The sequence below is a fragment of the Drosophila ananassae genome, chromosome XR (assembly GCF_017639315.1).
Source record: "Drosophila ananassae strain 14024-0371.13 chromosome XR, ASM1763931v2, whole genome shotgun sequence".
NCBI lineage: Eukaryota > Metazoa > Arthropoda > Insecta > Diptera > Drosophilidae > Drosophila > Drosophila ananassae.
In genome coordinates, this window is record NC_057932.1 from 13,247,648 (window position 1) to 13,263,636 (window position 15,989).

At 39.0% G+C, this 15,989-nt stretch overlaps 1 protein-coding gene across 4 annotated transcripts in view; it reads right to left on the reverse strand.

Annotated features, from left to right (window-relative positions):
- The window catches only part of LOC6505300 (uncharacterized protein DDB_G0271670), a 49,625-nt gene that overhangs the window by 5,714 nt on the left and 27,922 nt on the right, over window positions 1-15,989 (reverse strand). Inside the window, exons 1-6 of one of the 4 annotated variants that reach the window (XM_044717442.1) lie at window positions 14,348-14,614; window positions 8,694-9,711; window positions 2,566-3,487; window positions 1,851-2,010; window positions 895-1,072; window positions 474-646 (exon numbers count right to left, since the gene is read on the reverse strand). In XM_044717442.1, the coding sequence (XP_044573377.1) occupies window positions 474-646; window positions 895-1,072; window positions 1,851-2,010; window positions 2,566-3,487; window positions 8,694-9,198 (1,938 nt within the window). In that variant the 5' untranslated portion in view covers window positions 9,199-9,711; window positions 14,348-14,614. Of the gene's footprint in view, window positions 1-473; window positions 647-894; window positions 1,073-1,850; window positions 2,011-2,565; window positions 3,488-8,693; window positions 9,712-13,304; window positions 13,532-14,347; window positions 14,615-15,989 lie in introns of those variants that run through there. The other 3 variants (XM_001965679.4, XM_044717441.1, XM_032451927.2) reach the window with 3 other exon arrangements.

Here is a 15,989-nt window from a genome sequence, read left to right on the forward strand (position 1 = left end):
TATTTGTGTCAGATTCAGATAGAATCACTCTTTCCAGAGTCTTCCTAACATTATCCCACTCTTGACGTTTCAATTGAAACCCATACATGTTTTGACCTTAAGCCTCGAGTTGAGTCATAGTTACTTCTACTGCCTTGGCGCACTGTTTAGAACCAATTCTTTAGTAGGTATGCCCCAGATTATGCCCCAGATTTATTTTAGATTTATTTTAACAATATCTCTTTGTTTTAAACAATAATGGATGTTACACAAAAACTAGTTTGTCACTACTATTAAAATGAACTGAAAACTGCCTGTAAACATATTCGCATTTAAAGACTTCCGCCTCTTCATAACTGGCTAGAAGGTAAGCTCCTATTTCTTAAGCTACTGGCGCCTCCTGGTTAGGCCACTCCTCCTTCTTCGCTCTCCTAAAACCATAAAATGCGATTGTGGCTTGTGTTGCCAGCCACATGGAGCACACGGATCCTTACCCCAGTGGCACAGACGGTGGCTGCCTCGAACAGGATGGTGGTGGTGCCGTTGCGACCACTGGATGCTGTTGTCAGATGCTGTGGTCCTGCGGCGCCGGCTGCTCCTGCTCCTGCTCCGGTGGTGGTGGGCGTGGATGTGGATGTGGATGTGGCGTTGGTGGCCAGGCAAACGGCTGGAAAGGAAAACAACAAAACGGATTCAGTTTTAAACGCAACAGAGATCGCCGATGTGGGTGGTGAGTGGAAGTGGGGGAGTGCGGGAGTGTGGGAGTGAATTAAATTGCATAACAATCGCGGCAAGGTCCCCCATTTCCAAGCGTATGCAAAACTTGATCCACATTCTGGAGGAGAGTCATGCAAATGCCGCCGCTTTTTTCATGGCTTCCAAGGAAAATCGAATCAAGATCGGATCGAGACACACCTTTGTCGGTTTGTGGAATGCTCTGTTGCTGCTGCTGCTGCTGCTGCTGGTCGGTTGGCGTGTCCCTCTGAAGGTTGAGTCGCTTGCTGATGTCGCTCAGTCGCTTCTGCAGCTCGATTTTCTGCTTCGCCAAAAGCTCCACCTCCGCCTCTTGTTCGCGATTACGCGCCGTCAATTGCTGCAAAAAGATATCAAGAATGAATATGAAAATGTTATAATTTTTAATAAATAGTAAGGTCCTAGGTTGATTTTCTTTTGGCGGAGCTATGTCGTTTTCAAAAATTTAAAACGACATATATTCAAGAAACTAAGAACGACATATTTATGGCATTTTCTCATTTGATCTAATAATCGTTTATAAAATATAATCTTAATGTTTTTGTTAAAAGGGCATGGAAAACACAATTACGTAACCTTTTTTCTGTTACAAATTATGTTGTTTTCAAAAGTTATGAGCTACATATTTTTAGAGCTACATATCTATCTGACTATCTGAAAAACGACATATTTATCTTCTTTTTTTTTTATCTTTTGATCTAATCTAATAATTTTCTATAAAATATAATTGAAATGTATCCTTTTTTCTAGTTTTCTGATGTCATATGGAGCTACTCCAAAGACCAAGAACGACATATCTTTGATCATTTTTTTTAACATTTTTAATTTTTTAGAACAAGTTGCTATAAAATGTAATTGAAATGTATCTGTTTTATTAATGGGATCATGTCGCTTTATTCTGAAAGAGTTATGTAGCTTTGAAAACTCCTTAAATACCTTCCCTAAGACCAAGATCGACATATCTCTGTTCCATTTTCTCATTTGATCTCTCAACTTTATGAAGATCCCTTTGAATATTTTTAATAAAATATGAAAAGCTGCCACTTGTATGTCTTCAGACTCAAGTTCCTCCCAAAAGCAAGCCTCTTCACTGTTCCTTTACTGTTTCAAGCACTCACCTTGACATATTTGTGGGCCGTGTCGAGTATAATCAAGTTGGAGGTCTTCTTGCGGTCCTCGTCCTTCATGGGAAGCTCCTTCTTCAGCTGGTCGTAGCACTCCTTTAACTGGGCACGACGGTTCTTCTCCAGCTTGTTGTGCACTTCCCGAGTGCCAGCTCTGAAAGGAACAGGAATATGTTTAGTTTCTCTATTAAAATTTTAATGGGCAGTCTTTAATTATATTTAATATTAATGATTTTATCACATCTGTCATCTGTAGTTCTTTAAGGATATTTATTTTTAAGTTATTGAAATTTTTTGTATTTAGTTGAACAAAAGTGTTCACATTAAGGTTTTTTATTCTTTTTTTGTGAAATAAAAATTAATCTTAATACTGTTTTTTTTTAATATTCCTTCTCTACGAACTAAAACTTTTTCGTGCGGCACCCGAGGGAGCTGCCGTACAATGTACGGCTCGAAAAAAGAGGAGAATAAAGACAAGGAGCAAGAATTTTGTTGCTCAGATAAGGACTATGAGTCCTTAATAGACTTAATAATAGACTCATAAAACATTTTAATCAAGAAATTTTGTATCCCTTTTTAATATATAATTTAATAAATAATATTTAATATATTTAATATAATAATAATAAATAATAATTAATAAAATATATAATTTTTATTAATTCTATCAAATTATTTAAACTTAAATTGTTAGAAAATGAAAACTCACCCATTGCTGTTGGAACTGGTGGTGCGCCTTCGTCCCAAGTGGGCGGGTTGAGTGTGGGCGGTCAGCTGGGAGCCGGCGGGGGCGGAGGAGGCGACGTTGATGGCGGCGGGACCAGTAACTGCTCCCACTCCGGCGCCCGGTATCGCTCCCGCCCCGGCGGCCGCAGCGGTGGCGGCGGCGATCGTGTGGACGTTGATCATCGGGCGGTAGGGCAGGGCGGTGCTGGCGCCGCCACTGCCGCTCCGGACGTAGGCGCCCAGGTGGCCGGCCTGAAAGTGGTGCGCCTCCTGCTGGTGGCCAGGAGCTGAAAATTTATGGGAGGAGAGTGAGTAGGAGCGGGTGCGCGTGTCGCCCACTTTCCGCGTGGGCATCGGGGGCGGGGTGAGGGTGATGCTCGACTTTCCCAGGCCCAAGTGCTGCCGCGGCTGCGAGGCGGCCGACCAGCACTGGTCGAATCTCTCCATGCCGGCGTGATATCTGGACTTGACATCATCGTTCAGGTGCAGGTGGAGATACTTTTCCGGTATCTCCACCAGGGTGGCCAGTTTGTGCTTCTGAGTGGTCGAAGCTGGCACATTTGCGGTGGCGGATGTTGCACGTGTAGCTGCCCCTGTCCCTGCCACTGCCACTGCCCCTGCCCCTGTCCCTGCCTCTGCGGCTGCGGACTCAACTGCCGCAGCTATCAAGAAAGGGGAACCGATCACAAGGGGCGACGGCGGACATGCTGAGGCGGAGGAGGAGGGCGAGGCAGTGCCGGAAGAGCTTGGGGAATTGCTTCCAGTTCCTCCTCCTGCCCTTGCTCCAGCACCTGCTCCTGCTCCTGCTCCTGCCCCTGCTGTTGTTGCCGCTGCGGCCGCTGCTCTGCCTGTTGCATGTTGCGGGGGGTGGTGGATGGTTCTGTTGCTCGAGGAGCTATCGTCCTCTATTTCAAGCCAAACAGTGTGCGCGAAACGAAAAAATCAGAAAACAGAAAACAGAAAACAGAAAATCAGAAGAAAATCATAAATTGTGGCGGGAAAGGGAAATGAAAAGAAAATGTCGAGGAGAGTGGATGGGAAAATGCAAATGAGGGGGTGAAGTGCTAATGAACTGGGTCCTAGTTACTGCGAGAACCCCCCATAGCCCCAAGAACACATTCTTCTGCCCGGATTTCTTATCGGGAAGGCACATCTTATCAAAAATTCAAAATTTAATAAAAAATTATTATGCGTTTTTGTTTTGTAAATTTTGAACAATTCAAAAAAATGTTTAAAAACAAAAAATATATCTAATTTTTATATAATTTAATATTTTAAAAAAAAAAACAATTATTTAGTTCGTTAGTTAATAAAAAGAAGAATTGTATTTAAAAAAAAATACATTTTAAGGCCTTTAAAAACTTATTAAAAATACTATTGTCAAAAAAAATATTATAAAAAAGAACCATTTTTTTTTTAACATATATTAGCAATATTAACAAAGCCAATAGTTTCGTTATTTAAATAATTATAAAAAAATGAAAAATTAATTTATTAATTTATTAGTGTCTATACTACGGTGTTTTTACTTTAACATATATATAATATTTATAGACTTTCAATTTGTCTTTTTTTGTATTTTTATTATAATATTTTAGGAATAATTAAAAAAACAAAAAATTTAAGCAAAAAGTACAATTCAGACTAAACAATTTGAGGTATATTTTAAAAAAAATTCATTTCATTTATTTAATATTTATTTAATGAATAATTCATTTAGTTACTATTTTACAAATATTTTAATTTAATTTCGATTGAATTGCTTTGTTTATTTCTGTTTATTTTAAGAGTTTATTGAATAGTTTTTTTAATTATTTATTTAATCTTATCCATCTATTGAACTATTACCAAAAATATGACACAATTCTGATAAACTTTAATTATTTTATTTCAAATAATTCCCTAATTTCAGATTACTTGGCTTTTACATTTAAATTCCTAAAAAAAAATCGGATAATAATTAATGAGTGTATCTTGTTAATTGTGTTTTAATTGAATTTCGCAAAGCTTCCTGTAATTATTCCAACTTAAAACCACAAAATGCGAAACGGAAAACAAAAACTAAAATTAAATTTAAATAAATCAGAACACAAAGGGCTCGCAGCACAACGAAACAAAACAAATATTTAATGAATGTAAATTAATTCGGGTTAAAGACAACACACAAAACACAACCAACAAGCAACAAAGGCAACAAAGGCAGAAGGCAGCAATCAGAGCTCGATGAAGGTCCTTTAGTGGGTTAATTATACATGATTAGTGGGTGGTGGGGGTATGCGTGTGTGCGTGTGTTAGTAATGAATTAATTACGCATTCGTGGAAAACCCAATGCGAACTTCCATTGAAACAAATCCGACAGCCCAACCTCACAACGGAAAAGAGGGAAAAACGTTCAAATAAAAGGAAAAACAGTAGCAGCGAATCGCATTTTGTATGCAATATTAATGATTTATTTCCCTTAGTCATTTTTTTTCTGTTTTTTTTTTTTTTTTTTTATTTTTAGTTAGGTGTACCCCTTAGGAAAAGTGAGACACGTGTGGCAGACCGCAGGAAAGGGATTGAATTTGCCACAAAAACACGAATGCGGTAAAGCAACATCAAGAGAGTTATCAGCAAGAGCTCTAAATATTATATAGTTATATAATATTGTATAATTTTATATTTTATATTACCTAATTTTATATTTTATATTACATAATTTTATATTTTATATTATGTAATTTTTTTATTTACTTTAAGATTTAGTTAAAAAAAAACAATTGCAAAGATTTTTTAGAGCCTTATGTAACATAGTTTTTAAATTCTTTAACATTCGTCACTAAAATTGCACAAATCAAGCTTTTAAAGTCAATTTTAATCATGTTTGATCATGTTTTAATTTAGATTTTGTTTTGAAATCATTTTTCTGATTTTCTTTAACATTAAAACTCTTTAAAGAAAACCGTTTTTTCCCATTCACTTTCAATTTAATATTCTTTGCAAAATCTTCCTTTTTTTGTCTCATTTTTAAACCCTTTTTTGTAGCATACTTATTAGAGCCGAAACGGGACTCTTTCTCTCTCTTCTCGCTTCTACTGCAGCCGTCTCTTTGTTTTCTCTTTTCCAACTGATTACACATGCTGCCCCCTTACCCAGCCCTTTCCCCTTTTCAATATGTTTGGTGTAACGCCCACACATCACAGTGCCACGTGATGGAAGCGCACGTGGCTGCAACAGACAACACAGCCAGCACACAACAAAGGCGGCAAACTGTAGTTAACCCCCGTTATCGCACACTCTCTCTCACAAACAATAAAAAAAAATGTGGGAATAATAATAATAAAAATAAATAAAATCATGCGACCCACATGCGACAGTTGTGGGCAAAAAAGTGGCATTTTTTTTTTGTTGGATTTCAGAAATAAATCACTCATACGCCCTGTTTGTAACTCATCTCCCGGTACAGTGTCATACCATAACAGTAATGCCTATGTATCCACTTCTTTTTGGGCGAGGATGGCTCTTCAGAGCGTTTCTTGTTCAGTGTTTGTTGTTGCTTCTGCTGTTCGAGCAGCAAACTTTGCAAAGCACTCAGATGTTTCAGCAATTCGGTGATAAGTTGATCCTTTTGTTGTTGTTGTTGGTTATTATCGTGCCGCATCGTACAAAGTATTACGGTAAAAAAAAAAAAAAAGAAAAACTACTAGCTGAACGAGAGAAATAAATGTATCGGAAAATCGCCGTTTTCCCGTCCGCGACTCGAGCCCGAATGAAGAATCGACGGTGGACGGAGAATCGAAGAAAATCAGAGTTGCGAAAAATTTGCATTTACGAGAGAAAATGCAAATCGCTTGGAGGACAAACAACAACAAACAAATGCTGCATATTTTTGCATATTACAGTAAAGTGATTTTTCTCCATTCTTTTTTCTTAGGATAGAGGGGAAAAATGAACTTTTTTGTGGCCTGCTTTTTGGCGCTCAAGTCTGTATTATTATTTTTATTTTCCTAAATTCCTAGACCCTTAGAAGCTTTATTATTTTTAAATTCTAAAAATAATTAAGTAAGCTCAGCTGATAGTGACAAAAAAAAAGACAACAGGAAAAAGGAAACCCCAAAAACAGGAACCCAGAGAACCAAGGCGAAAAGAGAAAGAAAGAAAGCAAGAAAGAGAGGCTGCCAAAACAAAAGACACAGCTGTCCAAATATTACACATGTAACGCAAAATACAAAAAACAAAAATAAAAATGAAAAATACTACAATAACAAATGAAATGTACAAGTGTGAAGAAAATAAACATAAAACATAAAAGAAAGGCCAAGTAATAATATATGAAATGGGCACGAAAAAACAGGCACCCGACAAAAACAACAAAAAATGCGTACAAAGTTCATTGACTTTGTCTTACAGCAGGCAGAAGAGAAAAAAAACAAGAGCACCATCCAAAAAACAGAAAGAGCTGCCGTAAGAGAGCTTGGAGACAACAAAAACAAAATTAAGAGAGTGGCTGTTCACGTGGGCTAACTTGCACTCCGTTGCTCTTTGTTATTTTTTGCCCTCTCTCCTTGCAAGCTATGACTAATTTGTGCGGAAAAGAGAACGAGCACCAGGGGGAGAGAAAAAGAGCCACAACATGACGTGACCCCAAACAACAACAACAGCAACAAGTACAAGCGTACGTGCGAAAAAAAAACGAATAAGCGCATGACAAAGGCGAAAACACAAACAAAAAAAAGCGAGTGTTGATGAAAAAAAAAATACAAATTTTGGGGGGAAAAAAAAAGATGAAACGAGCACAGCAAAGCAAGGGAAAACAAATACACAAGATACAGTAAAAAATAAATTTCAAACTAAATATTTTTGAGAATTTTTAACTAGGCTTTTTTTTGTTGTAGAGTTTTTGTTGTATGTTAGTCAAGGCAACAGAAACAAAAAGCACAAGAAGAAGAAATAACAATAACAACAACGACAATTTAGCACATGCCAATTGGACAGCGACGCTGACGTCGACCGCGGCAGCAGAGCGCGCTAAAAATATAACAGTACCTGCTGCTTGCCACGCTTGCAACCTGTGCCAAGAGAGCGAGAAACAGAGAGAGCCAGTGAGGGAGAAGCAACAAAGTTGATGAAAAAAGAGTGGTCTTTTTGTTGCTTATTGGGGTTTTTATTTTATTTTATATTTATTCCATTTATTTATTTATTTTTTTGTTTCTTTTTCGGTACAGTGCGCGCCCACGCAAAGTGGAGTCGACGTCTGCGTTGGCGTCGCAAACAAGGTCAAAACAAGTTTAAATGCAGCGCAGCAAAAGCCAATGGAAAAACATTATTTTTTTTGTTTGTGCTTTTTTGTTTTTGGAGGAGAAGGCGACAAGAGCGTCATTATCAAAATGAAAAATAAAGAGACAAAAAATGTTGCATTGAAAATACCTATTTTTGCAATCGCACCACTTTTTGGCTCCACTTGCAAATCAATCATAAATTGGTCAGTTTTACGATATCTCTAATTGAGTTTTTTATTATCACACACCCGTGGCCCCAAAAGTGCAGGCGACAAGAAAATAAGAACCAATTTCCCCCCAGGCAAGCATCGACAGGCGACAAAAGTGAATGATTAGAACACAAGCATTAGAATCCACAATGGAATGGCATTTTCTTTTTGAAACTTTGGTCGCCTGGACGAGCCCCACCAACAACAGTTAACAGTTAGCAGCAGAGCAGAACAGTGAAGCGCAGTCAACAGCGGCTGATTCTAGTTGTTGTTGTTGTTGCTGCACTTGAAAAGAAAACTGTTACAAGAGAGCCTCGGGCAACAGCGGCGGGCAGTTAAATAGCAACACTTGGACGGAAAATTCGGGAAGTCGTGATTAATATGGGGGATGATTATGACCATGTTAGTGTTTATTTTTAAATCGATATTTTTAAATTAAGTTGATTTTTTAGTTTTATAAATAATTTTTAAATTTAAATATATGATAATATTACTTATTTTTTTATAGTTTCATTTTTGTTTTTTGAAGTTTTGAATTAAAACTTAAAATATCAACATTTTATTTAAAAATACCGAATTGCTTGAATTCGATAGTGAGTGATTTTTGAAAGAGTCATAAGTTTGGGGCCTTTTGAGGGACTTACCCGAGATGATGGTGCGACCTTCGGTGTGCCCGTTGGTGGCAGCGCTGCCACCGATGACGTACTCCTCTGCCACGCCGCCGGTCAAAGCGCTGCGCGTGCTGCAGTGGCCATTGGTTAGACCGTTTACGTTGCCGAAGATCCCTACTACCCCGATCCCGTTGCTGCCACTTCCACTTCCACTTCCATTTCCGTTCGTTAGCGATGATGGTGTGGCGGCAATAATACCGTTACTGCTGCTGCTGCTGCTGCTGTTCCTATTCAGCTGACTCGTGCTGTTGTTGTTGTTGATGTTGGTGCTATTGTTATTGTTGTTGTTGTTGATGATGGAAATTGTTTTTCCGTTGGTTAGAGAGCAGTGCAGCGTCGGCTGTTGCGGCAGATGCTGGGGCAGGGCCACGCCCACTCCGACGACACCGTTGCCGCCTCCCGCCTGCGGGAGCTTCTCATTCTGCTCGATAAAGTAAGCCGCCCGAAGGAGCGTATTGATGCCCCCGCTCCCTGACATAGCATACAACAACAACGCACACGCTCTCTCTCTTGCTGACTCTGGCTCTCACGCACACCTGCACACGAATTACGCACGGCACGGCCAATACACGCACACAAACACACACGCACAGTACGAAAGCACGACGCTTACACAGACAGCGACACGTTTGTTCAGGTGAGAGAGAGCGACACACAGAGAGAGAGAGCGGAGAAAGAGCGCTGGCGAGTGGGAGTTGAGGAGCTTTGTTGTTGTAATCGCGGCACTTTACAGTTGTGATGTGGAGCGGTAGTTGTTGCTGTTTCTGTTACTTCTTGACTGTGATGGTTGCTTGTTGCAAGAGTTGTTGTTGCTGTTTGTTGTTGGCTTTTCGTAGAACGTAATGTTTGTTGAAAAGTTTTTGTTTCTCGATGATGGTTTTTTTTTATTTAGCTGCTGTAATTTTTAGCTCTTTTTTGCAGTTTAAGTTTTTTTTTGTTTGTTTAGCTTCGGTGGAGGTTGCAGTTTTAATTTTGGTGTTTGTTGGGTAAACTGTAAAAAAAGTTAAGTTTTAGTAAGCAATTCATAAAAAAAATATTTCATAATAAAAAATAAATATCAAAATAGTATAAAAATAAACAAAAAACTTTCTTTAAAAGAGCCATAAATAATATTTCATAATATTTCTCTTTGAACTATATTGTCCGTATATTTTGCATAGCTTTTCTCTCTCTCCCCCTCTCTTAATTTTCATAAAGTCATCATCATCATCAGCAGCTGTTGCATTTGCCTTTGTTTTTGCTTTTCCTTTGCTTTTTTGCGCTAATTGTGCACAGCTGCGTGGCGACAGCGGCAGAAGAAACAACAACAAAATACAAAAAAAAACAGAGGCCACAGAAAAAACAAACAAACAAATAAATACGGAAAGAACGGGACTAAAAATATATGGGGGAAAGGGAAGGGGGCAGAGGCAGATGATTGAAGAAGAAGAGAAGCGGCAGCCCCAACCAACAAGTTGCAGTCGGAAGAGAGAGAGATGGAACTAATCAAATGAAATAAACAGAACATAAAACGGAATGCGGGGGCGGAAGAAAGTAAGAAAAATAAAAGAATTGATGAAAAAAGAACGATTGGCGCGTGCGCGCAGCTTCTCCCTCTCTTCCTTTTCATCTTTACTTTTCCGTCAGCTGCTGGTTTTTCATTCGAATGTGTGTGTGTGTGTGTGTGTGTGTGTTTGGGGCATTCAACTGAGGGGCAAAGCCATTGAAGAGAGAACATAATGGTGCATTGTCTTTGCTGTTGCTGTTGTTGTTGTTGTCATAATTGATATAAAAGGTCAAGGGTCGCCAGCAAAAGAGAGAGAGCAAGCGGCAGGAGAGTCGAGTTGCAGCCGGCGTTATTTACACAGCAGCTGGCTGGCTCCCTCTCTCACGAACGCCACTCTCAATTGCTTTTGTTGTCTCGCCGCCAAAAACAAAAAAAGAGAGAGCGGAGCGATTTGATAGATTGAGAGCGGCGAAGAGAGCTTCGAAAAGTCCTTCGAATGACGCTGCCTTGACATTAAACGCGTTTTTGATGGCCAACCTCTCTCTCTCCCTCCCTCTCTCTCTAGCCTTTCTCCTGTCTCCGCCCACTTTACATCCCAGCCCCCTCATTATCACACTCTGCCCACGCACACATTCTTGCCAATAAATACCCTTTATCAGCAATTGGATTATCTCCGTTATCACTTTGGAAGAGGGATTTGTCAGTTATCGGACGAGTCTCTTTTGTTCTGATTTAAGAGGTATGAGAGGGTTACAAGGGAGTTACTTGTTTTGGACTATAACACTACTTAATATTACTATTATTATTTTATATTTTTATCGTTATTTTAAATTTAAATTACTCTCTCTTTTAGATATTTGTAGTAATTCTTCTAGTAATGGGTATCATTATCTCCATCCTCATTTTCGAGGTTTGTTTTGTTTTTCGGGGTGACATGTTCGCCGTCAGCCAGAGTTTAGGAGGTGAGAGCAAAACAGAAGAGTGGGCGGCCGGGAAGAGAGAAATCCTGCGGCGCGTGGCAAATTCTATTAAATATTCAAATCGAAATCGCTTTAAATGGACCGACAATGGCAAAAAAAAAAAGTACGTGAATGGGAATTGCGGGCAAGTCGAATGCTGTAATACCCTAACATTCAATTATTTTTCGAGAAAAAGCCTCTTAAATGTAATGAAATTTGGAAAAAATGTGTATGATGGCCTTTAAGAGAGTTGACATTAAAAAATAATTATATTTATTAATTTAGAAGCCATTGACACACAAAGCATGAAAGATCCTTGAAATAGAAACCCTCCCAACCTCCAGAGCTGACCTTTCAACAAAAGAGTATTGTGTTTCGAGGAAAATCGCAGTAATTGCCTGAGACACCCACGCAACCTCAAACCAATCTAAAATTTCGACATTAAATATAAATATATATCAGTGTATATCATATTCCTACGACTACCTGAAACGCAAGCCAGAAATCGACCCCAAAAATAAAAAGGAGAAAAAAAAAATAACGGTAAGGTAAAGGTACGGGGGGGGGGGGATAATGGGGGGTAGGTGAAATCCACCCCAAGGGGTCGGGCTTCAAGAGCAGGAGTCGAGGACCAGAAATACCCTAACGGGCCATTGTAAGGCATTCATGGTTCGCTTTGGGTTTTCGGCTTTTCTTCTTCGGCCAGCCAGCGTGTGAAAGAAACGGGATACAGTGAAGCAGGGATAAGAGGGATAAAATGTACAAAAAAAAAAAAACCACAAATACCAGTTTAAACTTTGGAGGAGAGGCCACTTTAAGCAATCTCCCCTGTACTTGGAAGAGAAGGGAAACCGGAACAGGACTCGTGGAAGAGGGGTGGCTCGAAGCAAGAAAGAGATTACCATTCCCCCCACCATCCGCCACCCTTCATCCGCCATCCACCATCCACTATCAAATAATCACATAAAACACTCAGACCCAGTCTCAAAAGTCAAAATGCAAAAGTTGAAAAGGTAAAAGGTAATAGGCAATAGGTGAGTGGTGAAAAGGAGAAAGAAGGCGAGAACGCGGTTGAGAAATTAATGAAACATTTTGCGGTTGATTTGATCCAAGAACAGGAAAAAAAAAAACAAAAAGCAAAAAGAGAGACGGAGACGGAGAAAGAGAGATGTGTAATTCGAGGAAGCTATTTAAGGCCCGATTGCTCGATTCACTCGAGAAGAGTTAACAAGGTAACTTAATATTTCTTAAAAAGGGACATTTCTTCTGTTTCAAGGACACTTGTATGGTCTCAAATGTGATTTAAAAAATGCCATTTCCCCTCTATTTCACTAAAAAAAAATATAAATAAAAAGCTTTCGGAGAGCCAAGCAAAAAGAAAGTGAATTTTTGGTGAAAATCATCATCAAAATGAAACAAAAAGGAGGAAATAGAAACAGAATAACAAAAGAAACAGACAACAAAAATACAGTTCTGAAGCTTTGGGCTTCTCTCTCTCTTTGCCACTCTCATGTCATTACACTCTCTCTGTCTCTCTCTCGACCGTTCTCTTCCTGCTTTTCCCTGTGCGCCCACTACGCACTTTCTTTGCATTTCTTTTCCTTCTTTTTTGTTGGCGCTTTTCGTCATGTGTGTTATTGTTGCTAATTTTTTGAAATGAAGAGTGATGAAGCGTGCAAAAAAAAAAAAAAAAAGAAACAAATACAACACAGAGACATCACACACACGCGAAATAAACGTTTAAAAATAGCCGAAAATGGAGGAGGAAAATCTCTGGCATTCTCGCACACACACACTTGTGTTGGTAATTTTTCCCCAAACACCCAAACTTTTTGAAAATTAATAGAATTTTTTATTTCCTGGCAAGTGGCTCTCAAAGGAAGTTTCCTTCTTCGAACAAAATAATGCAATTTTTATGAAAACTTGAGCATATTTTGTATGACATTACACACTCCATAACCAATTATCTTTTAAAATTTGTTTATTTGCTTAAATAATATTACTGAGACATCTAGAAAAAAAAAAAAAAAGCTCAAAACACACACACACACATATAGGAGAGCTGACGCGGGAGTATTAAAATACTAAGCCAAAAGTATGACTTTTTTTCCATTATTATTTATTCTCCATTTCACCTACTTTGGGTTGTGGGTTGGTTTTTTGGTGAAGCACTTGTTGAAAAAAAATAAACTCGAAAAAAATTGTCAAGTTTTTTTGGCTTTTGAATTTTTGTTAATTATTTTATTTTTTTTTTTTAACTGACGCAACTTTAGACGCAACGTCGACGGCGACAGCGACTGCGACGCGCACGCTACGGCTAAACAACGGGAAATGAGAAATGAGGCGAGCTGACAAAATGCCAAGGCAGCGGAGCCCTCGCTGTCGCCGCCGCCGCCGACGCAGAGCGGGAGCACGCGAGAGCCCTGACTTCAAGCCGAAGAGAACACGGCTCGCGGTAATGGAGTGTCGCGAATGGTTAATGCCCTGTATATGAGATCTCTTCAGTGTCACCCTTCTTAAGCATACATTTTCAAATAAATTTATGCTTAATTTACTGAGAAATTTAATTTCTGACTTGACTTCGGGAAAAACTTTAATTATCACCTCTCTTCCCAGTAACGGCATACAACCCTCTGCGCGTACAGGGTAACACAAGAGAAGAGCAACAGCGCTAAGAGCACACAAAAGAGAATCGTAGCGCAGCACAGTCACGTAGCATGGAACTTGCTTATTATTATTATTTTTTTTTTGTTTTGTTTGCGTATGTGTGTGGGGGCGAAAAGTGTAGAAGGCAAAAGACGGCAGAAAAAAAAGCACGCGCTCCTCTGTAAAATCGGTGTTGTTGTTATTTTTGTTTTTGTGTGCATGGCAGATGGCGTGGAGAAAAAAAAAGAACCAAACCCAACCCCACCCTCTCTCTCTCTCACACTCTTCCCAATCCCAAAATCACAAAAAAGAGCACATGCTAAAAACAAAGCTTACAAAATAAATTCAAAAACTGGTCTTGACAAAAAAAATAAATCCCAAATGCAATGCAAAAAAAATTCAAAGCAAAAATCCAGTAAACACACACATCAAACCTCAAGTACCAGGCAAAAACAATAAAAACAAAAAATAAAACACACACAACACACTCGCAGAAAACTTTTCGCACTTTGCACCGAAATTTGCTCACTATTTACCGTTAGAATTATTAAACACTCTTCTTCTTCTTCTTTTTCTTTAGCTGCTACGTGTAGTTGCACTTAACGTGAAAAAATAAAAAGCTAGCGATTTGTTGGTTTCGGTTTGAAGTTTATTCCGTTTTCGGGTTTTAGCTCTGTTTTTGTCTGTTTTGTGTATTTCTTATGCCATGACAGAAAACTAAATGCGGCCGCAGCTCAATGACTTTAACTGCTGCTGCTGGTGCTGCTGCTGCCGCCTGGCCGACGTCGCAGTCGCTGTTGGCGGCAGCGCAGCATTCGCAAAACAACAACAACAACAGAAGCAACAAAGGCGAAACGACATAACACAGTGCAGCGAACGCGAAAAGAGAGCACGGTCCGCGCGAGAGAGAGAGAGAGAGCGCAAACGAGCCAAAAGCGCGTCAAGCCAGTGCGCGGGTGACGCGGGGCGCGAGAAGAGTAAGGCGGAGTGGAGCGCGAGAGAAAAAAGAGCTGGACGCAAAGAGAGCGCACGTGACGCGTTGCGTGCGCTTCGTACAGCAGAAGTCATAACACATAACACCAAACACTCACGAGACACCTCCACTCCATATTTTTGCACTCTATTCCGTTTGTAAATAATAATAAATATTTATTTGTTTATAAATTATGGTCATGCAATTTGATTCGATTATTTGCATAAACTGCATCTTCGTTTTACTGGAGCTATAAAAATTACCATAACTGTGGGCACGCATGTTTGGTTGTCTGCCCGATTGTTGTTGTTGTTGTTGTTGTCTGTTGCTCTTCTCGAGCTTGTGCAGTACGAAGAAAAAGAAACAGGAAGAAAATAACAACAATAACAACGGGATGTATGTATGTATGTGTGTGTCAAACAATTAAGAAATTTAAAAAAAGCTAAGAAGTCTACTAACTTTGCTTTTCCTATCCTTTTACTTTGCAATTCTTAAATACGTATCCGTAAGATATTTTTGTTTAGTTCCCTAGTCCAAGATGCTGCAGTCTCGCTACCTCTGCCGCTGCCAGCGTCAATGTTGGCTGCAGAGCCGCTCTTTTGCGTCTTCTTCTTCAGTTCCATCTTCTCCCTTCGCAGCTTTTATGCTGGGCTTCTTCACACTCGTTCTCATTCTGATTCTCATTTCTCAGCTTGCTGCGTCATTGTTTCTTCCACGGCAACACGGCCGCCGCTTCCTACCCACCCCGCCGCTCTTCTTCCTCTTCCTGACTCCCATCGACCATCGCCCATTGCCACCCTCCCCCAACCACCTTTTGATTCTGCCTCAGTGGACGTCGCTGCCACTATTTGTGCACTTTTTCGACCACGTACAGTGGATATTCGATGATGGAATCTTAAAAAAAATTAAAATTTGTTTTTTTTTTTAGATCAGAGACTAGAAATAATTTTTGTAATATAATAAAATTATTATATTATGTATAGAAAGAGATTTTAATTTTATAATTTTAAAGATAATTTTTAGATTTTTATTATGTAATAAAATATAAATAATATTATTTAATGAGAATTCTGATGCAAATATATTAATAATAAATAAAAATAAAATAAAATATAAATATAAATAATAATAATAAAATATATTAATACAAATTAATCAGAAACATAAATCAAATGGGAATTATTATTATTTTTTTTTCAATATAA